Here is a 20771-nt window from a genome sequence, read left to right as displayed (position 1 = left end):
ACTATGGAGGCGGAGTACGTAGTGGCTTGCGAAGCTGCTAAGAAGGCCGTCTGGCTCAGAAAGTTCTTGACAGACCTAAAAGTTGTTCCAGATATGTCTAGGGCCATTACCCTTTATTGTGACAATAGTGGGGCAGTGGCGAACTCCTAGGAGCCAAGGAGTCATAGACGTGGCAAACACATAGAGCAGAAGTATCATCTGATCTACAAGATAGTACATCGAGGGGACGTGATCGTCACGCAGATCACTTCGAAGCACAATGTTGCTGACTCATTTACGAAGGCTCTCATGGCTACAGTGTTTGAGGGTCACCTACAGAGCATGGGTCTACAGGATCACCCGCGGCTGAATTAGGGCAAGTGGGAGATTTTCTTATACTGGGCTTTTATGCCCTAGTTTATTGTATTATACTAGTTTATTGTGCACCCTACTTTGCTTTAGGACAAGTGGGAGATTGTTGGGCTGATGTCCTAAAGTTTCGTGTCCTGTAGTTTGTAAACAGTATATACGAATGCTTGTGTTTTTAATATATGATATTTACTTCACATCTTGTATTTTGCTCATTTACTTGTTTTATTTGCTTTACCGCAAACCAATAAACATAAAATCTCTAGTTATTTGTATGTGACTCAAGCATGTATGTGGTGACATACAAGTGGATCGTATCTTAAGTGATAACCAAAATGGTTTGTAGTATATGGATATAGGAGAGAAAAATTATCCTGGTAACGCTACAGATGCGGCCCGCTTTGTGGAATGGTCACAAGTGTTGTGACCTTTCATAGATGGTCTGATCCTGATCATTCATGTTGAGGATTTGTCTAATTTGGGAGCTAGGAGCTCAGCTACACAAGATGGAATTCACTCCTTCCCCGAGGCAGGGGTAAGTAGATAGATAGCTCCCTTAAGGTCTGATTTTGGGGCTTGAACGATGTGGTGCCACACACCTGGCCCGAGAAGTGTTCACACATAGTTGGACTATGTTGTATTGTTCATTAGAGGAATCAGTGGTACTTAAGGAGTGAGATGTAACTATAGGGGCAAACTGGTAATTTGACCCAACTATACTTACGAGCATCTATGAAGGGTCATCGTACTTATGATTGGTTATATTCAATAGACACAGATATATATCTGTGGTAAGAAGAGTTCAGTTGTTGGTCTTTAGTGGAATGCCTTACAGTTAACGGATGATGGATCTCGTGGCTAAAGAGTTTAGTCAGCTATTCACGTACCGTTGGAGCTTCGAGCCACGGGTCCATTAGGTCCCCTGGGTAGCTTGGATAAAGTCGAGAACCAGTATTTAGGTTAATTTGAAATGTTCAAATTGACAAGAGAAAGTTCAATTATATATGACATAATTGGACTGGTTAAATATATATGATATAATATGCTAAATGTATGAGATACATTATTTTGAAGGAAATTAGATATAAATATGATTTATATCAAGTTAGAGGAGAAAATACTATAATAGATATGTGATATCAAACTATAGGATAAAAATATAATATGATTATATTTATTAATTAATTAGTTGGTTAATTATAAGATAATTATGCCGAATTTCACGTTCGGACGTGGGTAAGTGGGTAACGTCAGTTATGGTAACCAATGGGTTAAAATGAAAAATGTTATCATTTTTTAATCATTCAATCGATCATCAGTCATTCGCCCAAAAGATTTCGTGAAGCGCACGTTGGTGAAAGAAAACGATCGCTCGACAGCCTATACGATAGTCACTTCTCCGCCTAAACGATCGTCCATCTCGCGCTAAACGATCGCACACTTTCGCTTACACGATCAGATAGCTTCTCAAAACGATCGTATAGTGTGCTGATTTAACTAAACGATTGTATACCTTTTCCTAAACGATCGTTCAGTAAATCCTACACGATCGTGTAGCTCCTCTAGACGATAAACATTTCTGCTATGCGATAGCGGCCTTCACTCTCCCACTTGCTTATCGCTTACACGATTCGTGTTTCCTTCTTCCTCTACCAAATTCACCAAAGCCCACCCTTTGGGTCTTCACTCCGAGAATACCCGAGGCTCATTAGTGATGGTGTCGTCCCTGTTGTGGTCGTGAGGTCGCGTTGATCGTGCTACTGCAGTCGACGTTTCCGCCGGACACTGGTAGATCACTTGGAGGGTTTTCGCTGTGTTGGAGTTCTAAAGTTTGAAGATAGTCTTCAACTGGTATAGAACTCCTTCCCTTATGGTTTTGTTGTTCATAGCATGTCGTTAATTATAGTTTATTTGTATAATTGTACGTGTTGAATTTATAATGTTATATTTCGGTCACGGTGAGATCGGAGCGATCCGAACGCACTCATGGAACTCTTAGATATGAGATCCTTCAATTGGTAACCATAGCTACACAGAGCCTTCAAGCTATCTATAAGTCCCAACATGGTTTAGTCCATGTGTTGTCTGCTTTCTCTTCTCATCATCGCCAACTCGATGAAATAGAATACAACCATCTTCATCGCATCCTTATCACTCTGAAACTCAAGGTCAGAAAAATCTTTGTTCAACTCAGTCCCATTCATGTTAGACCTATCGCCCAAATATTGCCCAAATCTAAGAGCTTTATTCTGTTCAAACTCAATTATATACCTAGGCCTATTACTCAACACTGTCACTATATCAAACTTGTCACGATCAAAAGAGACCTTCTTCCCTAGTAACTTAAAGTTAATAATGGTTTCCCTATCCTCCTATACCTCCCTCAAGAGAATATAATGGCACAGAGACCCATTAAAAACTAACTTAACATCATAAAAAATGACAAAAAAATAGTTTGCCTAAACATGTACAACTACCTAGATGTTAACATCTGCTTAATATTCGAGAAACTTTTCGCTAAATGGAAACATCAAGTCAAATTTGTCAAAAAATAGTCAAAAGTGCGGATTTTAGGTACCAATGTCATCTGCCAAATAGACCACAAAATAGAAGTACGTTGGATAATCAATTATAGAAAACAACAACAAATCAGAAACATTATCTATGGAAACTACCTTAAATCTCGAGGAAAACTCAAGGTAAACTTGGTCGAGATCGTGTATTATTCATGAAGAACTCGGGACATTTACACTAGCGTGCCACGAGATTAGGATTTTATTTCCATTTTGTATAAAATCTCGAGGCATTTTCGGGCCACATATACCCCGAAATTTTATATATAACGATGCTAAAATCTCAATAGTCAGCCAAATGTTGGGACACATTGAATGAATCTCACTGAAACTTCATCCAATCTCATCAGAGATTCAACTAGATTTCGGATGAAGTCTCCAGAAAATCATCGAATTAAGCCAAGATATATTAAAAAAAACAAAAATATGGAAAGAACGCAACTATATAACATAGATTTCTCAGATATCTCAGAGAACTTCTAAAAACTCTAACAAGCGTTCAATTAAAACTAAAGTATCTAACTAAACCAAAGAAATAGTGGAATTCCTCTACAAAATGAGGATGCAAATAACAGTGAATATGAGCTAAATTTGAAAGCAAGTTGAGCGAAAATTCGGATGAAGTGAGGACTTAGAATGGTTTCCGTAAAGATGCAGAGTTTTTTCAATCAGGGGTATTTTTGTCATTTCACAAGATTGTATCAATTGAATTCCTAACGTTTCAAATTAAATCTCGGTGAAGATTTCGGCCGAGAAGGTCGAAGAAAAACCATTTAACCGACTATTAAAAAATGGTCTATTTTGGTATGTCAAAACTTAAGGGGGTTATTTTGGACAATTTTCCATCTTTTTCTCTCTATAAATCTCTCACTCACAAGACCCACTATTGCCTGCCTCTCCTCATGTCGTTCGCTCGATCAATGACCGCCACGTCTGTGATACTGTTCATTGAACTCCAACGTCCCTCGGTCTCTGGCCATAGTAGCACTGTCATTGTCCGTACCTCTGCCGTTCTTCATAAGAGTTGTGTTTTAGACCTAAATTATGTTTACCCATGATATTTAGGCTTTAAATTGGAGTATTAGAGGCTTTTTGAGGTGATGTTCGACAAAATTAAGATTGTTTCAACATATTGCAGGTAAGTATTAAGGGTTTCAGAACCCTTTAGATTTAATATTGCTTGCTATAATTTGAATTTAAAACATGTATTGGTGGTTTATGTATAGTTTGGAATCACTGTTGTTCATAGTGTTGGAGTAAGTTTGGATCAAGTTGCAATTTGGGTAAGTGATTTGAAGACATCTTAAGGTGAATATATGTTTTGGGTTTAAGCTTAAGTAATGAAGTTAATTTTGGTTTATTAAATTGATACTTTGAGTTATGGTGAGTGTGACATATATTTATCATGAAATTTATGAATGGCATTTATTAGCAAATACATGTGGTTTGTGATTCTAAAGCAAAATATTTAGACACTTTGACATATGGTTTGTGGGTGTGAAAAGTTTATAATATTTTTTTGTGACTTTGTGATTCTAAAAGTTTGTTTTTTCATGAACTTAAGAAATAAATGAGGCATGTTTTAAGCCTCAATCACTTTAGTAACATAAGCAGGTCAAAGAACATTATTTTAACTTGAATGATTGGATCAAAGACAAGATATGAGTTTCAATCCCATGTTTATACAATTTGACATTTCTAGTTGTACTACTAACAGATAAGGTAGTCGAGATAAATATGACTTGTTAATGATTGTTAAGGTGCCCTAAATCTAGCTTGTTTTGTAACTATGATGTTTCTACTATTGCATTAAACCGGAGAATCTTCCTTTAGTATCGCCTTGCATTCATCTTAGATTGAGCTTTTCTCTAGCTCTCTTGTACTTACATTCTTTTAATGAATGCATATCTTTTGGTCGTGGGATGTATTGATGGTGCTAAAGATGTGTAACTTAGTTGAGATATCCCAATGCATATACTGACCCCTCATCTTGTTACTTATTAAAAAAATGATTGTTGTGGAATTTGTTTATTTATTTTTGCGGAAATGCATATGATTGAGGAGTCTAAGGTCAATTTGATGGGACATATATATCCCTTTTGCAGGAATTAATTAAAATACATCTAGTCAAACAACAAGATGTGAAGACTAGATGACGTAACTCAGAGAAACTAAAAAGGTTACTTTGGGCCGTTTAATAAAGTTCTCATTTCTTTTTTTATGTTTCTATTTTGAAACTAAAAAGGTTATTTTGGACCGTTTGATAAAGTTCTCATTTCTTTTTTCCTGTTTCTATTTCTCATGTTTGATACCTGTTCCTTTTTTTTGTTTCTAAAATTTAAGAAACGTTTCTAAAACTAGAACCAAATTTGAGAAATTACAAAAAATAGTTTCTCTTGTTTTGGTTTCTATATGTATTTAAGTTTTTTATACTCATCTTACACATTTGCTCCATTGGTAACAGATGCCCAGATAATCTTTTTGTATTTTATTTCTTTTGTTTTCTTTTCAGAGATTTTTGTTTTCTTTTTAAATATTTATTTTGTTTTTATTTATTATATTTCTTAACCTTTTTTTAGACTTTTTATATTCTATTGCTATTCTGTCGCTTTTGTCTTATTCATCATATTTCTGAAGTTGGCTATATTTATATCAGTTTAATTTGAATTATAATTTTTTCAATTTTAAATTTATATATTATTTTATTTTTTAATATATAAATTATTTTTTAAATTTTAAATTTTGTAGAATAGTATAATTGAGTTAAATGTAAGTTAAGATCATTTAAGACAATCGGTCGAGTGAAGGTTTGACATTGTCAATTAAATTTGTGTAATATTTTAAAGATAGATATAACTTTGTTTTTGTATTTAGTTGTGTGTCGAGACTTATATGTATTAAATTATATAAACTTTTAATAATTTTTTTATAATTAATATATGACATATCATTTTATATATGTATCATATTACTACAAAAAAGAGAAAAAAAAGAACAAGAAACATAAAATAGTTATAAAACAAGAAATAGCCGTTTGGCATGTGCACTCAAGGTCATCCATGGCTTTCACTGTCTTGGGTTTAATTCCCACGTAAGACAATTTCATGTTATTTGTCTCGTTTTATATATTTTTCTTTTTTATATATCTTGATTTGTTTATTATTTTTTTATATTCATATGTTAATTTAATTTTGAATTTTGAATTTTTTTCAATATTTCAAATTTTCATTAGGTATATTTAAATATCTTTTGAATTTTGAATTTTGAATTTTCGAATATTTTGATTTATATGTTATTTTGATTTTCAAATTTCAAATTTTTAATATATATATTTAAATAATTTTAAATTTTAAATTTTGTAATATGCATTGCAAATTTAAATTTATTGCTTTTAGTATATTTAAATCGGTTACAATTTTGCAATATATAAATTTGATTTAATAAGACATTGATCATTTAGATTCACTTTGATATTTTACAATCACAACATCTATATAATAATATAATTGAGTTGGGTTTGAGTCAATACCATTTAAGACAAATGATGAGAAATAATATTGCAAATCAAATTTTAGTAACATGTGATTGATAGAAATAGTTGTATTATAGTTATTAATTTTGCATAAGGACTTATATGTATTTGAAAATGTAAATATTTTATAATTATTTTGTATTTTAATATATATATATATATATATTACATAATCAAATTATATTTAAACTATAAAATAAGTAAAAATGTTAGAGGAAAGAAAATACAAGAAACGAGAAAGAAGAAATGATTATCAAACAAGTTTTGTTTCTGCTTCTTTCTTTTTTTCTTAATTTTTTTTTTAAAAAAAACAAGAAGCATAAATAGTTATCAAACGCATTCATGTTTCTAGTTCTTAAAAATTTAGAAACATGAAACAAGAAATAGGAAACAATGTTATCAAAAGACCCTTTTTGTTTTTTTATTTACTATAATGTAATTCATAGTGTTGTAATAATTAAAGAGTTATACTATGAGTGATATATATATTTATACTCTTACTTTTATGTGAATGTGCTTATATTAAAAGTTTTTATGTTAATTTACTTTGTAGAGTGGTGTAGTTGAGTAAAGTTGTTATTTTACAGAAGTTGTTTGAAGTTGTTGCTTTATAAGGTTGTGTAGTTATATGTTAATCTGCAAGAGTTGTGTAATTTTTGGTTTGTAGTTGTGCTACAAACTTTACGTAAGTGATTTGGTATATGTTGTTTGTGTATAAAATATAGGTTGGGTACTATGAGTTCCATGTGTGAATGCAAATTTCGAGTTAAAAACTTCTTTTTTTGGGGGGGGATTACATGTTGCACTTGACGGGTCCCAGTGACCCCATTTTTTTTATTGGTATAGTTGATGCTTAAAAACCATCAATAAAAACATATATTGATGGACAATGATATAGTTTTCTTGACATGCAAAAAATTTAATAAAAAGATCTTTTTGACGTTTTCAAAAAATAATTGATGGACAAAAAGTCAATATTATCTTACTTTGACGTTTGAAAAGTATTGATAAAAGAATTTTTCTTGATGATTTTTCCATATAGATGATGGGCAGAAAACGTCAAAGTACCTTTTCTTGATGGCCAAAAACATCAAGAAAGGGTTTTTTGTGACATTTTTTAGCCACCAGGAAAACCACTTGATGGTCGGACTTTCTTGACGTTTTTTAGCCATCAAAATAGACATTTCTTTGACATTTTTTGCCCATCAACAAAAGCCAAATTTGCCGTACTATTTTAAATTAATAATTTTATGTCTAAACTTTTATAGAAATAATAATTCAATCTTTAATAGTGAGCTTAGATCAATGATAATCGACATGACTTTCCATTTTAAAGGTGAGAGGTTCGGTCCCTCATTCCTACATTTGTTATACTAAAAAAAACAATTTAGTCTTTAATCTTTGGTTGGTGATGATTTAGTCTCTAATATAACGATTTAGTACGTTTCAAAATTATAAAAAGATAAAATGAAAAGATTATGTGTGTTAGAATGAGAAATTCAAGCTAATCACGAGTTGTCACATCATCACAATGGAAGCCCTAGCCTATCCCAAAAATTATAATTGGGATCAGGTCCACCAATTAAAGAGAAAATTCATACTTATAGCATTAATTACACTTTTATTTGGAAAAATAGCAAAATGTAGAATTGTTTTGAATTATAACAAACTACATCATTTACACGTGATCAGACTTTCTCGAAATCCCAAAATGCCCTTCATAATCCGTAAAGTGTAATTAAATTTGATGGTTATAAAGATTTCATAATCAACTAAATTTGACTTTATCAAAAAAATCGGGATGAGTTGACTTGAATCATGAATTTTGATAAACTCTTTATTTTCAAATATGAATTTATCGAATCATTTCATTTTATTCACATATTTTTGTATATTTTAGATTTTATTTTCAAATATCAAATAATCTCAATTTATCTAATTATTTTTCATTTTCTCTTCTTTCTAATTTATTTTTGTGTTTTCTAATTTTAATAGTTTATATCATTTTATTTTATTTTATATTTTGAACCCTTTAAACACATGTATTTTATTGAAATTTCAATTTTTTTTCAAATTGATTATCATATATTATTATTTTTTTCAATTGATTTCAAATAAGCATTCATAACCCTCTTGTTTTTTATTTACCTGAATCAATTCTTGTATTTGTTGTTTTTCCAATTGTTTCCAAATAAGTATTCATAATAGGTGGGATGATACTTTGTAGAAAGCACCATTGATTTCTCTTTAACGACTCTTTGAAGAACAATGAAGCTCGACTAAAAAACAACTTGTTTGAGAATGGAAGTTTATGAGTTAATGAAGGATCCTAACTTCAGGTTCGATTTCTTTTTTCCAACTCTATAAATGTTATTTTCAATGCTAATATCGCCCTTAGGTTCAAAATTTTGTTCAAATTACACATAGCCCACGAATTTGTTTAAATTTTACAATGTCGCAAAGATAATATCTTACTTTCTTTTAATAAAATCTATTTTAAACACTAATAAAATCTAGGTTGTTGTGATTTTAAAAAATATGTATTTTTGGAATAAATTAATTGTAGATACTATATAGGATATTACTATAATCTAATAATTAGTAATTAATTAAATCCAAATTAGATTGCTATTTTTCATAATAAAAAAACATCTTGCTATTTTCCAAAATGAATCTTAAAATGTTATTTATCTTGTTAGCCCTAATTAAAGTCACTTGGGTCCAACCCAATTAAAACTCATGGTGAATATTTGGACCAACTAGCAGATTGGGTTCATGCTCAACTAGAGGTCTTCTCGCACCATTTTATTGAGGTAGGAATAGTTGAACGTTGAAACTCTGAAGCTCCAAAGATCTAATTAAAGATCCAAAAACTAAAGCTTAGAAGGTCAAAAGGTTCTAAAGCAAGTTAGAAACTCCAAAGGGGCGATGCAAGTTCACCGACAAGTTCAAAGACGATGATCGACAAGCTTAAGAATTAAAGTTTACTTTTCGAGAAAAAAAATCAAAGAATAAAATATTAGAAAGTGTACTCATTATACTATACTAAAATTAATACACATGCAAAGTTCAAATTCCACAAATTAAATTTCTCTGAAAATCTCGTCGAACAATGTGTTTCACTTATTACACCTACTATATTCGCATATTCATTCCTACTACTAATGAGTTCTTCCAAGTTCCTCATGGTTACGCTTGATGGAGATATTTACTGTTTCGATTTGGCTTCATCCTTACCACAATGCAATACAAATTGTTTAGAGTTGGTATAGAAGAAGAACCTAATTCCAATTCCACAATGGATGTTTTGACGTTCGGTAGAAGTGAAATCATCAACCTTAAACAATACAAATGGAGTCATCTGTACGCTCTGCTTATTGACTTCCATTATGGTGGTACTTACATGAATGGAGTCGTCTATTAATTGGAAAATATACTCTTGATGTTAAAACTGAAAAAATTAGATTGGGTGTTATCTTGGAAGTTGGTCTCTTCTCCAATCCCAACCACACGTACATACAATAATTTATGGCAGTGTTTATGCAATTTTTCACATCTACCAAGCAACTAATGGGAGCTTTCAAGTGTGGAAAATGCAAGAGAATGACTCATGGATTAGAGATTTTGTTATTAATGATAGACCATCTTAAAGATTTGGGCTCAATTACCCTCATGAAAGCCTATAAAAATTGAGATATTATATATATATATATATTTTTTGTATAATCCTTTCACCAAGAGGAAGAAGATCATAACAATGAAGAGCAAAAAAAAAAAAGGTATTCATAGGCATTTGTCAAATAGAATCTTTGAATTTTGGCTCTCTCCTAGAGCAAAATTATGAAAAGGAGAACCATGAGAAGCAAAAGGAAATTGATGAGAAGGATACTGATGAAAAACAGAAGCAGACTTTAGAGAAACATTTTGATGAGAAGATTATGATTTAAATTATGATTTTTTTCCTTAGAATGTTCACAGCTAATTTTGATTATATTTTTATTGGTTTATAGTATGCATAGGAGTTTAAAATTAGGTTCAAAATAATTCTCTAAGCAATACAGTCCATCACAAGTTAAAATTTGTCAACTTTCAATATTGAAAGGAAATTAACAAATCATACCTCAATCCAATTATAGAATATGGTTTTGCTTTCCACAAAATTCGAATGATTACATGTCAAAATATCATATCATGAACAATATATTAACGTTGAAAATAAAGAAACAAAATGAATTTTTAATAGAAATAGGTACCATTCTTACGATTTTAACAAGTCAAAAAATGTTTATTTTTTATTTCCTCTATACAAAAAGAAAAAACAAAAAACAAAAAATAGAGAAAACTAAGCTATTTATTCCATGGAAGAGTCGCCATTGAAAAGAGTTGTCAAAAGTATATAAAAAAGAAAACAAGGCAACTTCCATAGAAGAATAGTTCTAAATAGCTTCACAAATCCAAAAGAAAGCAAGCAATTTCCATATGGAAGATCAACAATCAAGAGCCCCTAAAGAGGGTTAGAGCAATCTATATGACTATCAAGAGTTTAAAGCTATGACTGGTCACCTCAACAGGTTTTATCCAACCATTTGACCAATTCACCATTTTATCGTCAACATTTGAATGAAATTTATAAAGATAGTATTGGCTCAACTAAGAGGATTATGTAATATGAAACAGATGATTATTTTATTTTATTAAAAAAAATTAACTTCATCAGAGACATGTAAACTCAAAGACAATTACATTTTAACCAACTGAGTTATGTTCAGGTTAGCAACAAAAAGGAAAAATTGACACTGCAAAAAGAATCAGAAAGCAAAAGGGGTGACATCAAATACTGGGAAGCTATGGAAGCAAATTAAGCTAGGCTTAATGGGCATTCTTCCAAAGAAAAATGTGAAGTAATTATGGTTTTATCTTCTATATATGTATATTTCCATAAGTTACATTCACTTTGTATACTTTTATGTAACAACTAACAAGGAAAGTCTTTCCGTTAGCATCTCTTACGAACATTCTTCACTTCATGCATATCCCACATTTGAAAAATGGTGTTAATGATGCTTTAGCAAATTGGGGATTTTAGGAGTCTAAATCCCGAACTTGGATTTCTAAATTTCCAAATTGATTAACGACATTAGTAGATCGTGATATGCTTTGATGATTTGGTTTCTTAAATTTAAGTTTGTACTTCTGGATTTGTTTTAAAAAAAAAAAAAAAGGAAAAAGAAAATAAAAAGAAAAGAAACTAGACTTGCTTGGGCTAATTTTGATCTGCATGTCTTTAATCCATAATATAAGCTTTAGCAAAACTATTCTAATTCGTAATCTTATTCATATGATTGTATTTTAAATTTCATCAATTAAACTTTAGAATTACTACAAAGTGTTTCGATTTTTATGGTTTTATTTTTGCTAATTCATGCACTAATTTTAACCAACGGTTACTAGACATGCACACCCAAACTATTATAAGTCTCAAAACATTTACTTTTATATCAAATGACATACTAAACTTACAATTTCATGTCTAACAAATCTCCAAAACAAAATTAAAAATTTTGAAAAAAAAAACCAATTAGATATAAATTTAAATCCAATAGAACTCTATACATTCCATTTGTGTTGTAGTTATATGCCAATGACTGAAATTATATTTTCAACCTTTTTCATATTAAGAAAATCTAAAAGAATTGAGAATTGACGAGCAAAGTGCATATACTCAAAGCAGACGAATAATAAAGTAATTACGTTCCCTTTTAAATTCATAATAAATTTAAATTAAATCAACTGCATTCCAACCCATGAATCAACCAAAGAGTGTGTTTGATTTAACTTTTGAAGAGTTAAATTTTGGAAAAAAGTCATTTTCAATCAGGAAAAAAAAATGAAGTGTTTGACAAATCTCAAAGTATATTTTTTTCAATATTTTTTAAATAAAAAAAGCTTAAATAATAATTATTAAAAAAAATCTCTAGGCCTCAACTTTAAGCCCATTTGAGATTCAAGTGAATTTGAATGCTAAAAAAAATCTATTTATTGTAACATCTCACTTGGCTCCACACTATGGTATCTACTCGACAGTAAGAGTAAAGTAATAATTGATGTACGTGCAAACTAACTTTGGAAATAAAGTGTAGACCTCTTAAAATTTGTCCTCCATCATATCTGCCCACATATTACTTGAGATCATAATATAAAAAGTCACTGTAAAAAGCTCCTAAGATAAATTAAGTCAAAGAAAACAAACATTATAACCATTCTAAATAAAGAGTCTTAACTTTTTGTTCCTGGTCGGGCAGGACCCAAGTAATTCGTCACTAATCCCATAATAGCAAACCTGGATTCGAGACCAAAAAATAGTTAAAATCAGAAAATGGGTGTAAACCCGATGCTATTGAATCATATTAAAATGTTTTTTCTTAGTACAATAATTGGGGATTGGGGGATTCGAACTTGCCAATCACCATTGAGCTAAGCTCGCGCAAATCATATTAAAATGTTGATAATGTTAAAAGAAAAATCATTCAAACAAGATGGTTCAAGATGATATACTTAGACTTGACTTTATTAGATGCTCCAGAAAAACAATTTGGAAACCCAAGATGGCCGGTAAAACTCAATATGGGTAAAAACAAAATGCTAAATTATAAAATATAGGTAAAAATAAAATGCATCTAACACCTTTATATAATAAATTTTCAACAATTGTTTTGAAAATGTAATGAAAATCACCTATATCCTCAAAACTGTTGGGTAACATTATTATAGACAATCATACTACCATCTCTCCCTTATCTTAAAATTCTTAACCCATCATCGAAGGGAGAAACTAAGAGATGTAGTTTCACATGTCAGTTGGCCTCATGGGACACTGTTACCATGCCACAACTCAGGTTGGAGGAGCAACAATTTGAATCAACACAAGAACAATCAATAAATGGAACTCATTATTTACTCGTAGCTAGTTTTCTGCAGCCTCTTTTTTTATATCTGTAAGTGTCCGAGCCAGCTTACACGCACCTCGACTAATCTCACTGGACAACCCACCTGACCCTACAACATTCGGGTGTCAAAGAAACTCGTAGGATATTAAATCTTAAGTAGGTGACTACCATAAATTGAACTTATTGCCCCTTAACCATTTGGCTATTGACCCTTTCTCTGCGGTCTCATTGGTCACTCATACCTAAATTTAACAGAGTAGATGTAGGAAATATTATTACAATTCTAAGGGCATATTATCATATCATTAGCTAAGGAGTTTGCTAGTGATAGATGATTAAAAAATAGAGTGAGTGGAAGCGGGGAAGGCTACATTTATTTAGTACTCTTGGATAATTTACTGTAGTTTCTTATTTTGCAAATTCTCAATCTAAATTTCATTTCAATTCACTGATTCCTATTCCCATGAAAAGTATTTTTTATGATAATTAATCCCGATTTATAAGTTACCTAGTTTATGCTCTAAACTCATACATAAAGGAAAGGGTAAGAAGCAAGTACAAAAAGGAAAATGTTTACTACTTTGATCATACTTTTGGTTTTGTTCATTTTAGTTCATATACTTTGAAAATGTTCGTTTTGTCCTTAGAGTTTCATCTTTGGTTCATTTTGGTCCTTAAATTTTTCAAAAAGTGACAATTTTGATCCCTTAAAAATGATATAACAATGAAAAATGAAGAGACCCAAAATGGTAACTTTTTCAAAGTTCAAGAATCAAAATGCTCCAAGGTTGAAAGTATGAGGATCAAAATGGACATTTTGAAATTACAAGAACCAAAAGAAACCAAGTATAGGAACCAAAATGAATATTTTAAAAGCACAGAAACCAAAATGAACAAAGTCAAAAGTACATAAACCAAAGTAGTATTTAAACCAAAGGAAAATTAGAAAAAGATAATGGAATATGTCAAGGGAGGAATGTTCATGGTTTGCATACAACATTTAAGGCTGACTCGAGGTAAACTAAAACTACAATGATAAATGCCAAACCATATCTAAGATTCAAGGTTCCTAAATCTCAAGTATTGAGGACGCAATCAATTCTGAATCTGAAAAATCACAAAACACGATTGCTACTGTAAACTATTGTAAATACTCTCTCTTCTTCTTATAACGGTGTTGCAAATTAGATATTCATGAACTTGTAAAGCAAGACAATTAGCAACTTTGCAAATTTTGGTATCTATAAACTTATAGGATATAAACAACTAACCAATACCCTGAGTTAACACATGAGAACCAAGTCACCTAACATGACCAGTGTTCACCTAACACAACCCAATACCCTGAGTTAACACATGAGAACCAAGTCAGGACACCTGTATGAGGGCAGTAACATTTGGGATGGTCCAAGTTTCACTAGATTTCAGTAATTTATGGGTCTTTGATTAACTTTTCAAAGTTTAAATTTGAAAATTAGCTATTTTGAAAAAATTGAAGTATTTGGCAATGGCAATCACTTAAAATAGCCTTTGAAATACTTTCAAGTTCATTTTAAACCCTTTTTTTTTCCTTTATAAAAAAAAATTAAAATAAAAATGCTTTGAAATTTTTTTTTTTCTCTAGTCAATCTAAACATACCCATATGCATTGATTGATGTTAAGAGAACTCACTAACAGGAAATCCTATATTTTATTTGTTGTTGCAACTGATACATTTGTTTTTCATTTTCTGTTAATTAGTTGCTGGGTTGTTTATTTCTTTTTCACAGTGGGTTCTCGATATAAACTCATTATGTTGGTCACTTTAATCACTTGAATAAAGATGCATTTTGTGATCAAATTCCCTGTTATTAGAATTCTGTTTTCTTTAGAATTCCTTTATGGTATCAGAGCTTGAAGTCTAATCAACTGAAGAAAAAAAAAATTTCCCCTTTTTCCGATAGGTTTCTTCAGCAATGGATACTCCCACTAGAGAGCAAATTTCGTCTGAAACAATTTCTTCTCCAACTCCATTCAAAGTTATCAATCCTAGAAGCAAGATTACAACTCTGAAATTGGATGAGAGCAATTTTTTATCCTGGAAACTTCAGATTACAACGACTTTGAGAGGATACGGGCTTGAACGATTCATCGACCAAGAAACTATTGCTCCACCGAAGTTTATATCAACTGAATCACCATCTTCTTCTACAAGAATACTAAATCCAGAGTATGATTTCTAGGTAAGGCAAGACAGACTTATTGCTTCTTGGCTTCTTGGAGCTATGTCGAAGGAAATTTTGTCTGAAATGTTGGATTGTTCAACGTCTCAAGGAGTCTGGAGTATTCTCATTGCAAGATTTGCTTCACGCAATATGGCTCGTGTTCTTGATTTAAAAGGAAAATTGGAAGCAATGAAGAAAGGGAACATGAAATTGGAGGAGTATTTTCAGAAAATCAAAGCCCTAGTTGATTCGTTAAAGGCAGCCGCTCGAAGAGTATCCCACAAAGACCATGTTATGCATATCTTAGCCGGATTGGGACCTGAATATGACTCTACAGTGTCAGTAATCATAAAAGGGTCTACTCTCAATTACTTGTTCAAGAAAATCGGATTGAAAGACACGGCTTGATTAATGCAAATGGCTCTACTCCTTCAGTCAATCTAACCACGCAAAATCAATCAAAACAACCTTCCTCTTCTCAGTTTCAATCCAACAACAATGTTGGTGGTAACAGACGAGGTAAGAATCCAAATGGGAAGCAGAACAAACAGTTTTGGAACAATAATGGTAAACCTCAATGCCAAGTATGTGGCAAGTTTGGACACACAACTTTAAAGTGTTATCTTCTTCTTGAGAAATGGTTTCATGGACCAACTTCAAGCCACAATACACAGAATGCTTCCTCAAATCATCAAGGACAGAATATAAGTTCTTCTTGTGTGAATACTCTATCAATACAAAATGATCTCAACCGGGAAAATCAGTGGTTTCCAGACTCTGGAGCTACTAATCATGTCACAAATGATGCATCAAATCTGACTTTTGGAAATAAATATCTTGGGGACAACAAGGTTGTTGTAGGCAATGGTGCGGGTTTGAATGTTTCTCATATTTGGACCTCTTTTATGCAATCTTCTTTTCCTAATGCTTTTTTGAATACCATTTTCCAGCTTAAGAATCTTCTTCCTGTGCCTAAAATAACCAAAAACCTTATAAGTGTCAGTCAGTTTGCTAAAGACAATCATGTCTATTTTGAATTTCACTCTAATGTTTGTTTTGTGAAGGACCTCAATGGCCAAACTCTTCTCAAAGGCAATCTTATTGATGGACTCTATTGTTTTGCAATGGAAAAAGCCAAGTCCCAGAGGATTTTCTCCAAGCATAAGCCAACACCAAAAGCTTTTTCTCAAGCTCTTCACACATCAATCACAAAATGTAATGGCAATCAGTCCTTTGTTCTTTTTTTACTTGATATATGGCATAATAGATTAGGCCATCCAAGTTTAACTACTGTCGAGCATGTTCTTCAATCTCGTGATATTTCCTATTCCAATAAAAATACTTTCTCTGTTTGTCATGATTGTGCAATAGCTAAAAGTCGTAATCTTCCATTTATCAATTCTCAAACTACTTACTCAAAACCCCTACAATTAGTTGTAATGGATGTGTGGGGACCATCCTATCAAACTTCTAGGAATGGCTTCAAGTATTATATTAGCTTTGTTGATGCCTTCTCAAGATTTACATGGATTTACTTTCTTAGAACTAAAAATGAGGCTTTCAATGCATTCTTATCCTTTAAACAAACTGTGGAAAAACTTTTAGGTCATTCCATACTTTGTCTTCAAACTGATGGAGGAGGTGAATTTCGTTCATTCATCCCTTATCTAAAATCTCAAGGTATTCAACATCGAATGACTTGTCCTCACACTTCTCAACAAAATGGTATGGTAGAGAGAAAGCATAGACATATTGTAGAAACTGGTTTAGCCTTGTTATCTCATTCATCTCTAAATCTTGACTTTTGGGATGATGCTTTTTCCACTGCAATGTATTTGATAAATAGACTTCCTAGAGTAGTCCATCAACAAATATCTCCTTTAGAGAAGATTTTTGGCACTAAACCTGACTATTCATTTCTAAAAACATTTGGCTGCCTATGTTATCCATCCTTGAGATCTTACAATCAACATAAACTTGATCCTCGATCCACTCCATGCCTTTTCTTAGGATATAGCTCTATTCACAAAGGATATAAATGCCTATCCCAATCAGGAAGAGTGTATATTTCAAGGCATGTTATCTTTGATGAGTCAAAATGTTCTACTTCAGCTTTTCTTCAAAATAGTACATCAGTGTCCTTTCTACCAGCTTTTGCTTCAGACCCTCCTATCCTATAACATTATCAGTCATCAAATAGCCAACCAAATGTGTCAACTCTGTGTCCTGCTATCAATGACTTGACCAAGTGTCCTTTAATAAATTTTGATTGCCCATTGTCTAATGACCATTCTATTACCTAGTGTTCAAATGAAATGCATAGTAGTCCCACGTCTGTGCCTTCAAATACTCCCTTTTCTTCTTCCCCTAATAATGACAACTCTTTGCCAGAGTCTTCTTCTCTACCTCCTACTCAAAATTCATCTCCACACCGCTTGCAATCCATTTCGACTGTCCCAAATGAAAATGAAGGATCATTCACTCTTGTACCTCTGCCGAGCTCTTCCTTAGTTGTTAATCAACATCCAATGGTCACTCGGGGCAAGAATGGGATTTTTAAACCCAAAATATTTGTTGTGGAGTATGTCGAAGAAGAGCCTCCAAATGCTAAAGAGGCATTAAAATGTCCTCATTGGGTTCAAGCTATGACAGAAGAATATAAAGCGTAGATTGCTAATGACACATGGTCTTTGGAGTCTCAACCCTCTGAAAAAAAGGTAATTGGATGAAAATGGGTTTTCAAAATCAAGAGAAATTCTGATGGTTCTATTGCTCAGTATAAAGCACGGTTAGTTGCTAAAGGATATAATCAAGTTGCTAATCTTGATTATACAAAAACTTTCAGTCCAGTTATAAAACCTATAACTATTAGGGTGTTATTTACTCTTGCGTTACACGATGGATGGAATCTGAGACAAGTTGATATTAACAATGTATTTCTTCATGGTATATCAGAGGATGAAGTATACATGACTCAACCACCAAGAATGATTGATAAATCAGCTCCTACAAAGGTATGTAAACTAAGAAAAGCACTATATGGTCTAAAACAGGCTCCTCGTGCTTGGTTTGATCAATTAACATCCTTTCTCCATCAAAAAGGGTTTCAAAATTCTAAAGTTGATTCTTCTCTACTGATTTACAACAAAAAAGGGTGTTATGTTATATTCTCATATATGTTGATGATATTGTCATTATAGAGAGTTCATCATCTATGATTGATAGATTGATTTTTGAATTAAACAACAAGTTTTCTCTTAAAGATCTGGGCTGACTGAACTATTTTTTGGGTGTTGAGGTGTCATATCCTGAGTCTGGTGGTTTGTTTCTATCACAAAAGAAATATATATCAGATCTGTTATATAAAGCAAAGATGCAAGATGCAAAATCTATTGCCATTCCAATGGTTAGTGGGTCTATTTTATCAGCATTTCATGGTGAAAGGTTTGATGATGTAAGGCTGTATAGAAGCATAGTTGGAGCTTTGCAGTATGTAACTTTAACAAGACCAGAAATTTTATCTTACAGTGTAAACAAAGTTTGTCAGTTTATGCACTCTCCAAATCGTCTTCATTGGCAAGCTATCAAGCGAATTCTAAGATACTTAACAGGAACAATTGATCAGGGGCTATTGTTTAAGAAGCCAAAAGATTTGACTATTCAAGGTTTTGCTGATGTTGATTGGGCCTCAGATCCAGATGATAGGAAATCAACATATGGAGTTTGTGTATACTTTGGAGGAAACCTGATACAATGGACTTCAAAGAAACAAACACTTATTTCCAGATCAAGTACAGAGGCTAAATATAGAAGCTTGGCTCTTGCTTCATTGGAATTGGTGTGGTTACATTCTTTATTCACAGACTTACATATTAGATTATCACAACCTCCAACTTTATGGTGTGATAATTTGAGTGTTGTTCACTTGAGTGCAAATCCAGTTCTTCATTCTTGTACAAAATATGCTGAAATAGACATTTACTTTGTTCGTGATCTTGTGCAACAAAAGAAGATTAGAGTTCATCTTCTAGCTAGTGCTCAAATTGCAGATGTCTTCACCAAGCTCTTATCTCCTACATCCTTTCTTCCATTAAGGGACAAGCTCAATGTGTGTTCTTCTCGACACATAGGCTTGAGGGGGGTATTGAGAGAGCTCACTAACAGTTGGTTTTCCTATATTTTATTTGTTGTTGCAACTGATTCATTTGTTTTTCATTTTCTGTTAATTAGTTGTTGGGTTACTTATTTCTTTTTCATAGTGAGTTCTCTATATAAACTCACTATGTTGTCACTTTAATCACTTGAATAAAGATGCATTTTGTGATCAAATTCCCTGTTGTTAGAATTCTGTTTTGTTTAGAATTCCTTTGATTGAATAGTGCATAAATGGTTGAAGTGTGTGCACGACTATAAATGTGGAGATTATCAAAAATATCATAATCCCTAATACAGTAGGTGGCAAAATTTGCCACCCAGCATGGATGAACCCTTAAGAATTGGTTCGAACCCTAGCTCATAAACATTAATTCTTGCATCTACAAAGCGACGGAAAAATCAACCTAGAGAATTTAGAATGTTTAGATTTCAGACAAACTCCAATTTAACTATTGATCCGTATGAAGTAAGTGTGAAATAGAGATCGGGAAGGGAAGAAAACTCACATCATTGCCATGGAAATCTGCTTAAGATCGTTCTCAACATTCCTCATATTCGCAAGCGATTGGGCGCAAAATATGATTGCCAGCCACGAACTAAGCTTGTACTGTCCAATTTCAACCAAAAGGAAGAGCGTGGAATGAGTAAAAAGTAAGATCGCCATAGTAACCGTATGAGTACTCGAAAATAAACAGAAATTACCCTGAACATGACACCGGCGATGCCGAAAACTACGGCGATGAAACCGGAATAATCGACGGGGAGATCTTGCGGATTCACTGCCGGAGCAACAAAAGGCTTCGCCGCCGACGGCTGCCGTGGATCATTCGCTTGTGTCGACATCTCTTGACTGGCTCTCAAGTCTCGACGACTCGGCCTCTCTCCACTCGCCCCGATATAATTGCTTTGGTGAATCTGATTCTTGCGCATATAGAAAATACCGGTTGCGGTCCGGTCTATTTTCGGCCTGCATGATAAATATGGACTGATTCAACTAAACCGAACCGGCTC

The 20771-nt window shown here is 32.5% G+C and overlaps 1 protein-coding gene across 1 annotated transcript; it reads right to left on the bottom strand.

The window, feature by feature from the left end:
• Positions 1-12543: 12543 nt before the first annotated feature.
• LOC120072028 (protein Asterix) lies at positions 12544-20691 on the bottom strand. The gene is made up of 3 exons (XM_039024448.1): positions 20463-20691; positions 20267-20367; positions 12544-12793 (listed from the first exon to the last, which is right to left on the bottom strand). Exons 1-3 carry the CDS (start codon positions 20688-20690, stop codon positions 12730-12732), a joined length of 393 nt encoding a protein of 130 aa, XP_038880376.1. The 5' UTR covers position 20691; the 3' UTR covers positions 12544-12729.
• Between the last annotated feature and the right edge of the window lie 80 nt (positions 20692-20771).

This window comes from Benincasa hispida, chromosome 2 (assembly GCF_009727055.1).
Source record: "Benincasa hispida cultivar B227 chromosome 2, ASM972705v1, whole genome shotgun sequence".
Taxonomy (NCBI): domain Eukaryota; kingdom Viridiplantae; phylum Streptophyta; class Magnoliopsida; order Cucurbitales; family Cucurbitaceae; genus Benincasa; species Benincasa hispida.
This window is presented reverse-complemented; position numbering and strand designations above follow the sequence as displayed.

Bases quoted from the DNA above. Each gene is read 5' to 3' on its own strand.
- LOC120072028 (XM_039024448.1), bottom strand. From the start codon at position 20,690: ATGCGCAAGAATCAGATTCACCAAAGCAATTATATCGGGGCGAGTGGA. The intron at 20,368-20,462 runs GTAATTTCTGTT...GAAATTGGACAG, and splicing joins TCGCCGGTGTCATGTTCAGG to TACAAGCTTAGTTCGTGGCT. The intron at 12,794-20,266 runs GTGAGTTTTCTT...TCTCGAATCCAG, and splicing joins CAGATTTCCATGGCAATGAT to GTTTGCTATTATGGGATTAG.